At 44.2% G+C, this 14,085-nt stretch overlaps 1 protein-coding gene across 2 annotated transcripts in view; it reads right to left on the bottom strand.

Annotated features, from left to right (window-relative positions):
• Positions 1-484: 484 nt before the first annotated feature.
• cngb1a (cyclic nucleotide gated channel subunit beta 1a) overlaps positions 485-14,085 on the bottom strand; it is a 36,653-nt gene continuing 23,052 nt past the window's right edge. For both annotated transcript variants that reach the window (XM_040011632.1, XM_040011633.1), the window contains 16 exons: positions 12,327-12,428; positions 12,091-12,239; positions 11,618-11,842; positions 10,256-10,464; positions 10,117-10,167; positions 9,085-9,171; positions 8,941-9,005; positions 6,806-6,928; positions 5,809-5,950; positions 5,555-5,714; positions 5,360-5,457; positions 5,196-5,279; positions 4,994-5,112; positions 4,508-4,654; positions 3,374-3,566; positions 485-2,030 (listed from right to left, as the gene is read on the bottom strand). In XM_040011632.1, coding sequence (XP_039867566.1) covers positions 1,770-2,030; positions 3,374-3,566; positions 4,508-4,654; positions 4,994-5,112; positions 5,196-5,279; positions 5,360-5,457; positions 5,555-5,714; positions 5,809-5,950; positions 6,806-6,928; positions 8,941-9,005; positions 9,085-9,171; positions 10,117-10,167; positions 10,256-10,464; positions 11,618-11,842; positions 12,091-12,239; positions 12,327-12,428 — 2,215 coding nt within the window. In that variant the 3' untranslated portion in view covers positions 485-1,769. The remainder of the gene's footprint in view (positions 2,031-3,373; positions 3,567-4,507; positions 4,655-4,993; positions 5,113-5,195; positions 5,280-5,359; positions 5,458-5,554; positions 5,715-5,808; positions 5,951-6,805; positions 6,929-8,940; positions 9,006-9,084; positions 9,172-10,116; positions 10,168-10,255; positions 10,465-11,617; positions 11,843-12,090; positions 12,240-12,326; positions 12,429-14,085) is intronic.

The raw sequence follows: 14,085 nt of genomic DNA, 5'->3' as shown, positions 1-14,085 counted from the left end.
CACCTGGTCTATCGGTCATGGGTCGGCCTCCCCAGAGTCGGACCTCAGCGTTACTGAAGCAGTGTGGGATCATCCTGACAGAGAACAGAAGGAACGGCAGAAACACCCAAAGAAGAGCTTTGAACATCCTTCAAGAAGCCCTGAGAATAAAGGTGCTACACCAAATATTCGCTTTAAGCTCACCGGAGTCGCGCAAACTCTGATTTTGCCTTTATTTCCATGTGTGTTTGCATGTTTCCCTACAAAATATGAAGAAATGAAATGTGCAGCAATCTTAGCTGAAACACAGACGCTCGTTATAATCATTTTATTTACAAACTGGTTTTTAATTCTTACAGTGACGTCGTTGCTTCAGTACAAATACAATAAAACCTGAATTCTGAGCCAAAGCAGCAGTGTCACATGTTTCTTCTTCTACGCTCGACAATCAGCAGTAATCACGAAGCTTCCTGTGCTGCATTGTTTCTGTTTTCCCGCCTTTTTCTCGGCTCGGCCGACACAGTTTCCTGTGCTTCCTGAAGCTTTTCCTGTCCCGTATAAACACTCCAGCAGCTCTGTGGGCAGGAGCTTCTACCCCCAGGCTCTTTATCCTATCAGAAAGCTCAGCAGCGCCCTCCAGCAGCTACAGCTAAAATGACTGTAGGCTTTATTGTATTAAAGCTTGCCTCATGATTTCATTTTTTAATTGCTTATTTTAGATTTTTCATGTGCGGTTTTTGTTATGAACAGAAGCTTGTTTCAGTACATTTTTGACATCATAAATTCAAAATTTCAGGTTCAGTATCCCCAAATTTTGTCTTACTTAGTCAAACTTTTTGGGCAAATTTTGGTTCATAAATGGCAGAAAATCTTTTTTCTATGATAGAAACAAGCTTCCAGAGTTCAAACAGTGAACCATTTGTTCTAACTATGATATTTTTACTGTGTTATAGGAAAAGCAACATGTTCAGACATTAAAATACATGCTGCACTTTTGTGCGTGCTGATTAAGACCTCATGACTCAGAGGTCCAAACTGACCCGCTAACCCTGAACCGTCATCCTGGTGACCCTGAATGACCTGGAAGCTGCCGGCTAAAATCATTGGATGTCCTCAGAGCTCAGCTGATGTCAGACAGCGTTATCGAGCAGCTCTCGGTGGAAAAATCAATCAGCGGCTGTCAGATCTCTCACACGCCACAAATACATGTTCAGTCTGTTTTTACATGAAGAAGACGCAGCTCACGCCTTTCTTCTTCTTCTTCCGGCTGCTTCCTGTAGTTCCCAACACATGCCTCTAAAATCAGCTGAGGGAGGCCCCCAGAAAGTCAGTGGTTAAGAAGCTGCAGGACAAAAACCGGGGATTCTGGGAAAATGAGTTTCTTTAATCATTTCTGTTACAGACACACTCCTCCTGCGTGGTGAAACAGCGCCCCTCTGGGTTCTAATGGCTGGTACATGTAAGTCAGTTCGTGTGGCCAAAGACGGTACTGCAGCCAGACAGTAACCTCCGTGAGATCAAAGTTCTCTGAAGCTCTGAGACCTGAAAAAACCTGAATTAAGGTGGGAGGAAGGAAGAAAAGAAGGAAGTATTCTTTCCGTCCTTGCTTTATTTCCTGCTTCCTTTCATTTACATCATTCTTCTCCTTCCTTCCTGTCATGTGACAGTTTAGATGAAAATGTGTTTTTCTGTGACAATAAAATCCACCACAGAAGAAGAAGCATGTCCTACACCTGAGAGTGTCCTGTTTCCTCCTTGGAGCAGGTGGAGGGCAGCAGCTTCCTGTCAGCTCACTCCTTTGACGGCTCCTCTTCCTTCTCCTTCGTCTCCTCCTTCTCCTCTGCCTCCTCCTCCCCCCCTCTCTCTCCTGCCTTCATCTCCACGGTGAGAACCTCCTCCCCTTTGTGCCGCGGCGTCATCCTGATGATGACCGAGCTGTCGGCTGTTTCTGCCACCGTTTCCTCTCCGTCTTCCGGAGCTGGACTCAGGGGTACCGGAGACCGGCGGTGCATTGGAGAAGGGGGCGGGATTGGAGAAATGGAGGGAGGAGCCTGAAGAACAAAGAAGGAAAGGACAGGATGAAAGATGGAGGACAAAATGACTTTCCTTTGCTGCTGGTCTCTAAGGGCGTCTCCAAAACACACAGGAAAAATCCAAATCCTGAAAAACCCACGATTAATTTTTGATCCCTTTTATCTTCCTTCCTTTCCATCTTTCCTTTACAGTCTTTCTTTTTACTTCCTTCATGCTTTTCTTTATTCCTTCTTTCCTTTCCAACTTTCATTCTCCTGTCCTTCCACCCTTCCTTTCTTCCTTCCATCTTTTCTTTCTTCCTACCCACTCTTCTTTTCTTCTTTTTACCTTCCATCCTTCCTCACTTTCTTCCTTTCTAACTGCTCCTTTCCTTTATTTCCTCTTTCCTTCTTTCCTTCACAAACATCCTTCCTTCCTCTTTTCCTTCCTCCCTTCTTTCCTTGCTTTCTTTTCTTTCCACCTTTCCTTTCTTCACTTCTTTATTATTTCCTTTCTTCCTTGCACCGTTACTTCCTTCCTCACCACCTCCTTGCTTTCTTCCATCATTTCTACTTTTTTTCTAAAATTCCTTACCGCCCCCCACTGTTCCTTCCTTCCCTCCTAGTTTGTGCTGTCTCCCAGGTGCTTTGCTCCTCTACAGAACTCCATGGCTAACATTAGCTAACGTTAGCTGACATGAGCTAACATTAGCTGACATGAGCTAACATTAGCTAACGTTAGCTACCTCTACCTAAGAAACGGAGTCTGCTAATTTGAGAAAACTCTATGTGGGCACAAAAATAAAAGCTGGTCCAGGTTCTGAGAGCGCTTAACGTTATCAAGTAAGTTAAGGTCAAGCAGTTTTAGTGATTGAGGTGAATGTTTCCCGAAAACAAACGAGCAAATTAGCTTTTATATGAACATTTCTATCAAGGGATGATGTTCTAAATCTGTTTCTTACCAATCAGCACGCATTAGGACATGAATCGTTTCATTTCAGTTTTGACACATTACTGATATTCCTAATATGGCAGTGGACGCAGTAGCCCCTCCCACCTGCTGATCAAACCTTCTGTCCATGAAGAAGACCCAGTCAGAATAAAGCTGGTTTAAAGAGGAGGAGTTAAACAGCTCATTTCAGACAAGGGATAACATCAGGGCCTCCACAAGAGTGCAGCATCAGATGAAAGTGGCTTATTATAAACTGTGAATCATTCAAAGCTGCTCTGGTGGAGTCACTGAATAAAGCACTGAAAAGAACCTTTCAGTCTCCTCACTTTATCTATCTATCTATCCTTTTCCTTCCTTCCTTCCTTTCTTCCTTCCTTCCTTCCTTCCTTCCCTGCAGCTGCACAGAGGTGATGTGGTGATGCTGGCCTACCTGTGCCTCTCCCGCCTCAGACGGTTTGTATGCTTTCTTCAGCTTGGCGAAGGTTCCCTCGATGCCTGCCTGCTCCGTCACCTTCAGGGCGGCCTTGAACATTTCTGGCGTGTCCGGTCGTGGCGGGATGACTGTCTTTGCACCTTTACCCTCCTCCTTCTCCTCCGGCTTCTTGTCCTTCGTCAGCATCTTCCTGCACAAAGACAAACACAGGGCGGCAGTCCAGACAAGCTCAGAAACTGAAAACCTCGCTCCTACATCTCCAAACCTCCACAATCCGACATTCAGCAGCTCCGGCGGCTGCCGCGGATCCGGCCGGTCTGCTTCAGCGCCATGGCCTGACTGAGCAGATAAAGGAAGGTGGATCACCTCAATGAGCTGACCCGATTCTCAAACACAAACTAGAGCGAGCGCCGTGAGCTGATTAGAGGTGAGTCTAATCCTGTCCTGGACAGAGAGATCAGACAAACGAGAGGAAGGCGAGCTGAGGAAGCAGCAGAAACAATCAGCCTCCTATTAACTGATGGTTGTTATTAGCAAGTGGGGCTGCTTTACTGACATGCTGGATCCGCCTCCAGCCGGATGGTGACCAGAGTCCGGCTGGTTAAAGTACAAATCTGTGCTCAGGTATTCATCTGTAAACTGTCGTAACATAAGTGTGTCTCTACAGACTCTGCAAGGTCATGAATGCAGTGAATCAGTATTTATTAATAATAGTGTTCCTACTGTGACAGGACAACAGGACCTAACCCTTCCAGCTCAGTGTGAGAGTCTTTACTGCTGTTTATAAAACAGAGCTGGTGGGACGCAAACACTAACCTCGTTGTCTCTCCACCCGACGGCCGTGGTTTGGACAACGTGTTGCAGGTTAGCAGGTTCTGTAATAGTTCTCCACCTTAACTTCCCAATAAACCCTGACAATATGCTTTAAAAAATGCCAAGAAGGTTTCTTGGGGTTACGATGGCAGCCATAAACCAGAAGGTTCTAGCTGAAGTCTTTGCTGCTGCGAGAGTAAAGATGCTGACTCGAAGACGAGCTGGTTGTGTTTAAATGTCGTAATTCGGTGTGAAAGGACTCGGATTTGGATTAAAATAATTAAACTGCGTTCCGCTCTAACAGGGTCTCGGTCTTACTTGGCCTTCTTGCGCAGCAGTTTTTCGGACTCGGGGTAATGCACCAGGATCTCTGCCAGGTCCTTCTTATCCAGGATGAACAAATTGGCAAATCCGTGGGCCTTCACGTTGGCTGTGCGTCGGTTTCCTCCGCCTCCCGCCAGCAGACTGACCAATCAGAGACCACAGAGAGTTTTTTCAAAACATCCTTTATTATGATTATTGGTCATGAAAAACTAAACTACTGACATGATTTCACTTTTTTGAAACATTTAACACCCTGTTGGGTAAATTTCATTCTCCCTCTGTGGTATAAAAGTTGTCTTATTTTTTAATTTTAATTTTAACAAAACATAATCACATGATCATATGATGATATATCTATAATATATTTCAGTCTGGCGCGCTGCCCAGCCGCACATCCTGAGAACGATTGAGCGTCTTTATTTGCAGCCGCCACGTGCAGGTTTTTAATTGTTTAACAGGATGACGGGAAGCAGCTCTGACCTGATCTCTCCAAACACCGAGCCGGCTCTGATGGTGACGAACACCGTCTGCAGGTCGGGACCGCCCACCACCTGAACCTCGCCCTGCTTGATGATGTACATCTCCCTGCCGATCTCCCCCTGAAACACACACACACACACACACTGTCTGTGTCACCATCAGCTCAGTAACACCTCTGCCGGCTCGACAGGTGCGTTCTTACCTTTTTACAAACAAAGTCTCCGGGCAGGTACACGACAGACTTGAGCCTCATTAGCATGTCAAACACCATCTGCCTGTCACAGCCCTGAGACACACACACACACACACATATTTATGCATTCATGTGTATAAAAATGTTTTTATTTTTTATTCGCCGTTTCTGACCTGAAACAGGGCGACTTTACTGACGATGGCGTAGTTAACGTCCACGGCGATGTCCATCCTCATCTTATCGGGAAGCTGGATCAGAAGCTCCTGCTCATCTGCACACGGGACACCACAATGCTCAGTGTTACTTTGAACTCAACACGAGGCGTTCAGGGACCAGGTCTCAGACAGCTTCTCTCAGACATTTCTTACCCAGCATGCCCTGGCTCTTCCAGGTGTAGTCATACCAGGTCTTGATGCGGTTCTGGACCTCGCGAGGGATGTTGTAGGAGGTCATGTACTTAACCGTGCTGTCCATACAGGCACGGTAGTAGTTCTCCCCGGCAGTCGCCGCTCCAACTACATCCCTCATCTGACACATTGCACCAAAAACCAAAGGGGGCGGAACCACGTTAGGTCATGGATGGCCAAAAAGAAGCAGAGCTGTAAATGGTGGTTTTACCGACCTGACCGATCATGATGGAGAAAGCAAAGACGCCAACAAAGTAATTAATGAGTTGGAAGCAGATTTCAAAGACAGTGGTTGGGTCGGGCAGTCCTCCAATGGTGATCAGCGTCTTCACGGCAAAGTAGTAACAGCGGATGTACCTGCAGGAATGAAAACAGTCCATCGATTCATGAAGAGCTTCAGCTTTAGTTTAGTGGAAATGCACTTTTAAGATATTCTAACCTGATTTGAAGAACCTAGAACATTTTAAAATTCAAACTTCTACTGGGTTTTGATTCCTTCAAGGATTTCAGCAAAATGAAACATAAAGCTGATGAATCTGTGATAGTTAAAATTTAATTATCAGAATCAGAATCAGAATCAGAATGGGGTTTATTGCCAAATGTTGAGCAGGTTTACAACATTAGGAAATTGCTGCGGTGCTTCAGTGCAAACATGGTGTCATAAAATAACACTTAAATAGACATGGAAAAAATAAAAGTAGGGATAAGAATTAAAAGTGCTACGTGGAAAGATATGTGCATGAGATATACATGAGATATATACATGAGAGTAAGAATTAAGAGTTATATGGGTAAATTCAATCAATAACCCAGCCACAGCTGTGAGGCCAAACTAACCATCACCTGTGGATCAGAGACACAGTATAACACATTCACATCAGAAATTTCCTGTCAATTACAGAGTGAATAAAAGGTTTTGTTACAATAAGTCGGTGACCCTGATGTTAGTAGATCTGTCCACTGATGTCTGAGCTGCAACTATAACCAAATCAGACACAGTGAAAATGAAGCACGATCACACTGCTGCAGTTTTACAGATGACGTAACTGCCATACAGTCTGTTTGCCCTGTTGAAGAGCAAACAGTTATGGCTCTTCTATATTCAGATTTCCTCTTTCTTCCTCATTCTGACATCCAGAAACAGACAGAATCAGTCTCACATCGTTAACATTGAACCCTTCTTATTGCAAAAACATAAATCTGAATTCTTACGCGTTGCCTTTTCCGTTGTAGACCCACTTGGTGGATCCCAGTCCTTCATAGTCGGAGCCCCAGTAGAAGAGGCAGGCGTTGATGTGCAGGGAGTACAGCAGGTACATTGAGGTTCGGATCACCCTGACATACAGCGGCAGAAACAAAAATAACATCAAAAATTCAAGAACAGCAACAAGAAAGAGATCTACTGAAATAAATGATTTAACCTGGGCGTTCCTCAAGGATCCAAACTGGGGCCACTACGAATGCATTTAGGCTTTTTGCACATGGTACACTGTTTTTGTTGCTCTGGGTAAAAACTTTTTTGGCCTTTTTTTGGTGCCTAAATGACAAAACTTTCTCCCATCAAAATAAAACTAAAATGATGATCATTCTTATCAGCTGACAAAACTGCACCATGTCCCTGAACCTACTTCTGTCCCTGCTACTGGAAACTTTCATAATTTATTATTCTTTCTAAAGTAAAAGAATAAAATAGTTTTTCTGGGTGTGTATTTTATATTTTTATGCTGTTAAATGTAATATTTTACCATTTTTATGTTGCTATTTTCATATTTTCTATGATCTCTGAGGCAAATATTTCTTACAGGGCAGAGTCAAAAAAAACATTTATCCTGATCGGAGAAAAGAAGTTTAACGAGGTTTGTGACATCATCACTTGTCAGTTTGGATGTGTGAAGATTCATATAGATCTAGAGACAAGACTGGCAACCTTCTGGGAACCTCCGGTAATCAGAGATGGGCAGTAATCTGATTACTTTTTTCAAGTCACGAGTAAAGTAAGGGATTACTATTGCAAAAACGGTAAATAGATTACTGTTACTTTCCCATAGGAACGCTGCGTTACTGCGTTACTAAAACCGTGATTTTTTTTTGCGAGAATGTCTCATGACAGTGACGTAAGCGAGTGCGAAGATCGTGACAACAGCTGTGTGCAGATCAACAGTGGATCATATATCGAGTGCAGAGAGAGTATGAGCGTGCAGCGTTTAAAGCGTGGAAGTACTGACCTTACTTTGAGTTTGATTCCATAAAAAGTGACAAAAACATTAGTGTCCGCTGTGCGTGGGAAGAAAACTTCTTTTTACAGCGAAAAAAAACCCCTAAACAAGCACCGAGTGCGGAGCGACGTAATGGGAAATTCACAGAAACTCGCGGATTATTAATAATAATGGATTGCATTTATATTGGGATGCCTCAAAGCGCTTTACAATGCCACTATTCATTCACTCTCACATTCACACACTGGTGGAGGCAGCTACAGTTGTAGCCACAGCTGCCCTGGGGCAGACTGACAGAGGCGAGGCTGCCATATCGCGCCATCGGCCCCTCTGGCCATCACCAGTAGGCGGTAGGTGATAGGTGAAGTGTCTTGCCCAAGGACACAACGACCGAGACTGTCTGAGCCGGGGCTCGAACTGACAACCTCCGATTACAAGACGAACACCCAACTCTTGAGCCACGATCACCCCCCAGATTCTTCAACTGACCGCTGCGGCACACCTGCACCAGGGTAAATCTCCGCCTACCCCGCTCCTGCTTTACAGGTGAAAATAGAGCAACAGGACCGCTGAGTCTTTGACTTTGATTTATTTTCTGCAGTGTTTTACTTACTTACTTTGAAAGTAAACACAAAAAATATTTTATTTTATGTGCTGGAATGTGCAGAAAATAGGTTTAAATGTTAAACTAATTTCTTCAAGTCAGAGAATGTTGCATATAATTAAATTTTTACTTGATGCATAAAGTTAAAAGATTAAAACTAATAAAACAAGTTTAAAAAAAAGAGACATTTTGTATGATGGATTATGCAGAAAAGTAGAATTGGGCTGAAAGATCTATCGCTTTATCACCTATTCAGGTTGTAAATCGTGTTTTTAAGAAGTAACTAAGTAATTAATTACTTTTGAAAATAAGCAATCAGTAAAGTAACGGGATTACTTTTTGGGGGAAGTAATCAGTAATTAGTTACTGATTACTTTTTTCAAGTAACTTGACCAACACTGCCAGTAATGAGGTCTTTAAAACATTTTCTTTACATTTTCACCTTCACACCTCCAACCTGAACAGTGATCCTGAGTGATGTTATGTCCAGGACAAACAGTGGAGAGTGAGGCTGGAGACCTTCTCACCTATAGATGTACGCTTTCTTCATCACAGATTCCATTCTGTCGTTGAACTCAGAGAAAACCATGTACTGAGAGAGGAAAACAGAGGTCAGCTGTTCATCCCGACCACAAAGATCAGCTGTGAACAAAGCAGAAAAACCTTCTGACCTTCAGCAGGCGAGGGAACCTCAGCAGAGAGTTGACTCCAGTGAAGTAGTAAAATACCTCCAAAGGAAACAGGCTGATGATGTCCATCTGCAAAGCACACAGCAAACACTCACCAGGGGGAAACCAAAGGGTTAAAGAAGTTCTAGAGATCTGAATCAATCTGGTTCTCTGAATATAAAGTACGGAGACAGCTGAGGTTGTGCTGAGTTTAAAAAACTGTGTGCACAATGTAAAGACGCAAAAATATCAAAGATGCAGACTCGTTTGTTTTGTTAGGATTCATGAATCTATAGGATTATAACATCTTTTTCCCAGCAGCGTACACATATTTTAGCATCCACATTATGACCATTACCAGATACATCAGCCATCACTAGAGGCCAGATTTTATAAACCGGTTTATATTTATACATCTTATAAACCCACCGGTCCTGTTTTTAAGACTTGTCCATTGGCATCTTAGATTTTTGAAGCCAGACCTCATAAATGTGCTTTATCACTTTTCCCCTGTAATGTGACCATGATTCACAAAATAAAGATCAAGTTTAATGTACTAATATTTAAAACTAGAGACTGAGACTATAAACTGTGTTTACTGAGGTCAGACTTTACATTCGCCCCCTGCTGGACGTTAGAGAGAATGCAGGCTTCCACAGAGAGTTATGGTTTTTATATACAACAGCAGATCCTAAACTTCAGATGAATGCAGCAGTTTTAGAAATATGAAAATCTTTTCTATCCCAGCCGAAGCTTTAGTGACAACTGTGTTTCTTTATTATTATTTTTGATCTCATCATTTTAGTTTTTCCTGCTATTTGAAAAAAAGAGTTCCGGGTTGAGAAAAGGTCACAAAGGGAGAATAACGTTTGTTATTTTAAGTGATTTGATTTGTTTTTTAAAAAGGGAATATTAAAATGTAAACTCAATTAAAACATCTTTTTTTTAAAATTATTCATTGTATTTTCTAACTTCCTGTGGCCCGCTTGCAGTACCTTCACCATCCACCAGGTGGCCCTGGCCCAAAGTTCTCACCTTAAATCTCTCTGTGGTCATGTAGTGCTCCCTCATGTCCTTCTTGTCGCACTGTGGAAAAGAAGTTCCAGATCAAAGGTGTTTGTGAAAGTTTATGAGATAAAATCAAAGTTTTATTTATCGTTTCATTTCTGCTGACCACGATGTCTCCTCCGCGGACGAACTGCAACCTGGGCTGGAAGACGAGGATATCAATGATGTAGATGAGGTCGAAGGTGTAGTCGGCCAGCAGCCACAGGTGGATGTTTTCGGGGGTTTGGTAAGGAAACGCCCAGCGGACGGGGATCAGCCATACGTTCCAGTTCCACGCCGCCACCACGAAGAACAGCCAGATGACGTAGATCAGGTCTATGGGGCAGAAATCCACAGTCAAACGTCTCTCTGACCTTCGTACATGACGGAAAAAGAAGAACCCATAAAAAAACCCTGGTAGCAGAGAGCTGACTATCATTTAACTTCACGTTCTTACTGCAGCGCCACCTGTTTGTGGTGACCTGAACTTCAGATAACCAAGAACCTGATCTTTGTGTAGCGCATCGTAAATTCGTCCCCCCAGGTGACAGTCTGACCCGGGGGGATGACCTCACCTGACGCGTCATGTTTCATCTCAAACTAGCTCAGAAACTTTTTGGCCACCAGCGTGACCTTTGCTCACCAGATTTCACTTCCTCTGACTTCGTCCACGTCCCACAAATAAAAATCAAGTTCAATCAAATTTCGATCCAACCTTAAAACTTTATGGTCAGTGCGTCAAGTGTGACATCATCAGATCCCTGTGACCCCTGATACAGGCACTTACGGTGTTCTGGCCTCTCTGCACCTTCTGAGGTGTCTCCTCCACAGGATACATGAGAGACTGCACAGCTTGTGTTTTACACTTTGCTCCAGAAGGTGCACTGATGCTGCTGCAGCATCGCCCTCTCACTCGTCTGGGACCCTCTGAGCTCCTCACTGATCTATCTCTGAAAAGATGTTAAAGACCGAGCTGCACCTGCTGGGCCAGAGTTTGAAGATCCAGAGGTGCACGACAAGGTGAAAGGACACCAAAGCAAGGTGCGCACTGCCGTTCAACGGGGAAACAATCTACTTCTTTGTCTCTTGGCTCCTCCCTTTAGGGGTCACCACACCAGCTCTGTCACACCAACCCCCTGCAGTCCTCCTTCACTACATCCATGAACCTCCACTGAGGTCTTCCTGGCAGCTCCGTCTTCATCCTCCACCCTCCCTCCTCTGCACATGTCCAAACCATCTGAGCCTCTCTGAGCTGTCCCCCTGATGGACGCTCGCTCCCAATAAACATCTGAACATCTTCAGCTCGGCTTCCCATGTTTGTGTCTGTGCCAACGAATCACAGCAGGTCTCACTGCCATCCTGTAAACCTCCCCTTCCCTTCTGTCACAAATTACCCCTGAAACTCATCTCCACCCAACTCCAGAAGCTGAAGCAGTGGGTGAATATGGCTGTCCTGAAAAGTGCGGTGATGGAGAACTCGATTTCTCACCAGTGAACGGGTCGATGCTCGAGGGGAAGCGGTACTCCAGGATGGCTCGGAGCCAGCCAGGCATCGGGGGAAGTTTGGGCAGATTGGGAATTTTGACCTCATATCCCAGAAGCTCAAATTTAAACTCCTTTTCCTCCTCCTTTTCTTCTTCTCCTCCTCCTGCTGCTGCTGCGTCTTTCTTCTCCTCTTCCGGGGGAGGCGGGGGAGGAGGAGCTTTGCTTGGAGCTGTAGGGATCAGACAGGAAGCGCGAGAACATCATTTTGATGGTTTTACACTGATGCAGCTGAAAATCATTCAGTATTTGATGCAAACTGTTTAATCTCATCATTTATTCAAATCCTTCATGCACGAATATTGTTAAACTCATACAATCACTGAGCAAACCACTGCAGCGGCGTTTTGATGCAGGATTTGGTTCTATCTTATCAAAGCTTCTGACTCGACCTGACTCGTGAAACCGGTTTCTACGTACAGGCTGTGGGACTTTCTTCCTCCGATTCGTCCGGGTCGATCAGCCGTTCTTTCTGCCGCTCCGTCCGACCTTTGAACAGTCTGACGAGCTCGTTGAGGCGGTCCTGGACCACCACGCTGCCGACGCTGGTCGCCGACAGCGGACGTGTCCTGCAGGAGGAAGAACGGGAAGGTAAACATTGTGGACAGACAGATGGAAGCAGGGAGCTCATTGTGAGTCTGTGGGGTTTCTCTCACTCGTCGTCTGCAGACAGGTGGTCTCCCTGAGTGGTCCAGACTTTCAAACCGACCCTCAGCAGCTCGGGATCGTCCTCGTCTGCAGACACATCACCTGCAACACTACAGACATCAACACGGACACGTGGAGAGGAAACAATAAGATGTTCCAGCCTGCATTTAGTCCAGATTCAGAATGGCAGAACACATTAAAGCTGTCAGAGACTGATGCTCTTACTGAGGTTAAAGGAAGTCCCTCCATCCAGAACACAGCACGATAAAAAATGCCTCTAAAACGTTAGTGAGCTCAACAAATCAACAACAGCACCAATCACAATACTGAAGAGAGCTCAGTCAAATCAAGAAAGCTCAAACCCAGAAACTGTGAATCATTTTCAACATTTCCAGGAGACGGTTGGTGTTTCAAGGCCCACAGAGAGCCCGAAGCTCTTGTGAGTTCAAACACAGACTTCAGACTTGCTTTTATCTTCATCAGACAGGGACCAGACGGGAGTCCTGGACAGAAATTTGTCTGCTCTTTCTCCAGAGAGCCAATCGGGATTAAAATTTGCAATATTAGTGGGCGTGGCCTCTGTGACTGAGAGGGAGATGGTGAACCCTGAACTGGACCTCTGCACCGTGTTTGTGCTGTTGGAGCCTTTTGCAAAATAATTTTACTCCTTAGACTTCCCCTACACACAATATGTTTAATTTTTGTGTCATAGAGGGTTAAAACGGCAACAATTTTTGCCAGTGGGATTAAATGGGTTAATGACATCATGTGACCAATAATATGGCTGCTTTGAGGTCACAGTACTATTGTACTATAGTGAGAGAAGTTCACCAAAAGCGCAGGTGTCCATATGATGCTCACATACCGTCTGTGGAGACAGACAATCTTAAAGATGTGTTTATCGTGGTACAACAGAACATCGCATTGGCCCCTGAATCAACTGATGGTTGTCTAACAGAAAAAAGCTCTTTAAACTGTTGTTAACTGGTCTCAGTGATCAATGACAATAAAGTCAAGACTCTCCACTGACTCATTCAGATAGTAGCCTTAGAATAACTGCCCCAATAACCACCCAAGACGTTACTCACATGGCTGCTGAGCGGCGAGACCAGCTTCTAATTTCGACCAGATTAATTAACAAGTCAGCTTCATTAATGGTTTCAAACACAGTTTCAGATTCACAAAGCTTTTATTCGAGCTCTGTACTCACCTACATTTACACTGTCAGAGTCTCTGAAGCTAATCTTCAGTTGTGGCCACACATCTGAAAGCATATTGATTTGCTCTCCTGATATTTAGACTGAATCACTGTGAAAAGTGATTCTAATTTAATTCTTTGGGTTAAAACTGCTTTAAAGATTTTGGCTTCGTGTAGCTCTGTTTTATTTTTATTCCACCGAGACGTCATCTGAACATACGACTTACCTCAAAGACCATCGGAGGCCGATACTGCGCAGGAAGATTTGGGATGAAGACCCTTCAAGCAGAGCAACCGTGCATTGCTCTGCTTGTCAATACTGACGAAGTTGTGTATATTGTAGTGTGTATTGACCAGTAGTGTTTGTCACTACTGGTCAGTTACAAATATCCTTTGCTCCCATTGGTGCCTGCTTTCATTAAAGTTGCGAGAATATTGACTTAGGACCCGCCCACTGCGTGTTTATTCCGTCTCTTGTTGCTACACGTCGAGGAATTTCATTGATATCTGAAGATTTCTGGTTATCTTTGAGATCAGCAGATACAAAAATACCACCTACTGGCCAATCG

Source organism: Simochromis diagramma, unplaced genomic scaffold, assembly GCF_900408965.1.
Source record: "Simochromis diagramma unplaced genomic scaffold, fSimDia1.1 OVJJ01000603.1, whole genome shotgun sequence".
Taxonomy (NCBI): Eukaryota; Metazoa; Chordata; class Actinopteri; order Cichliformes; family Cichlidae; genus Simochromis; species Simochromis diagramma.
Note: the sequence above shows the minus strand (reverse complement) of the source record. Positions and strands in the feature narration are given on the sequence as shown.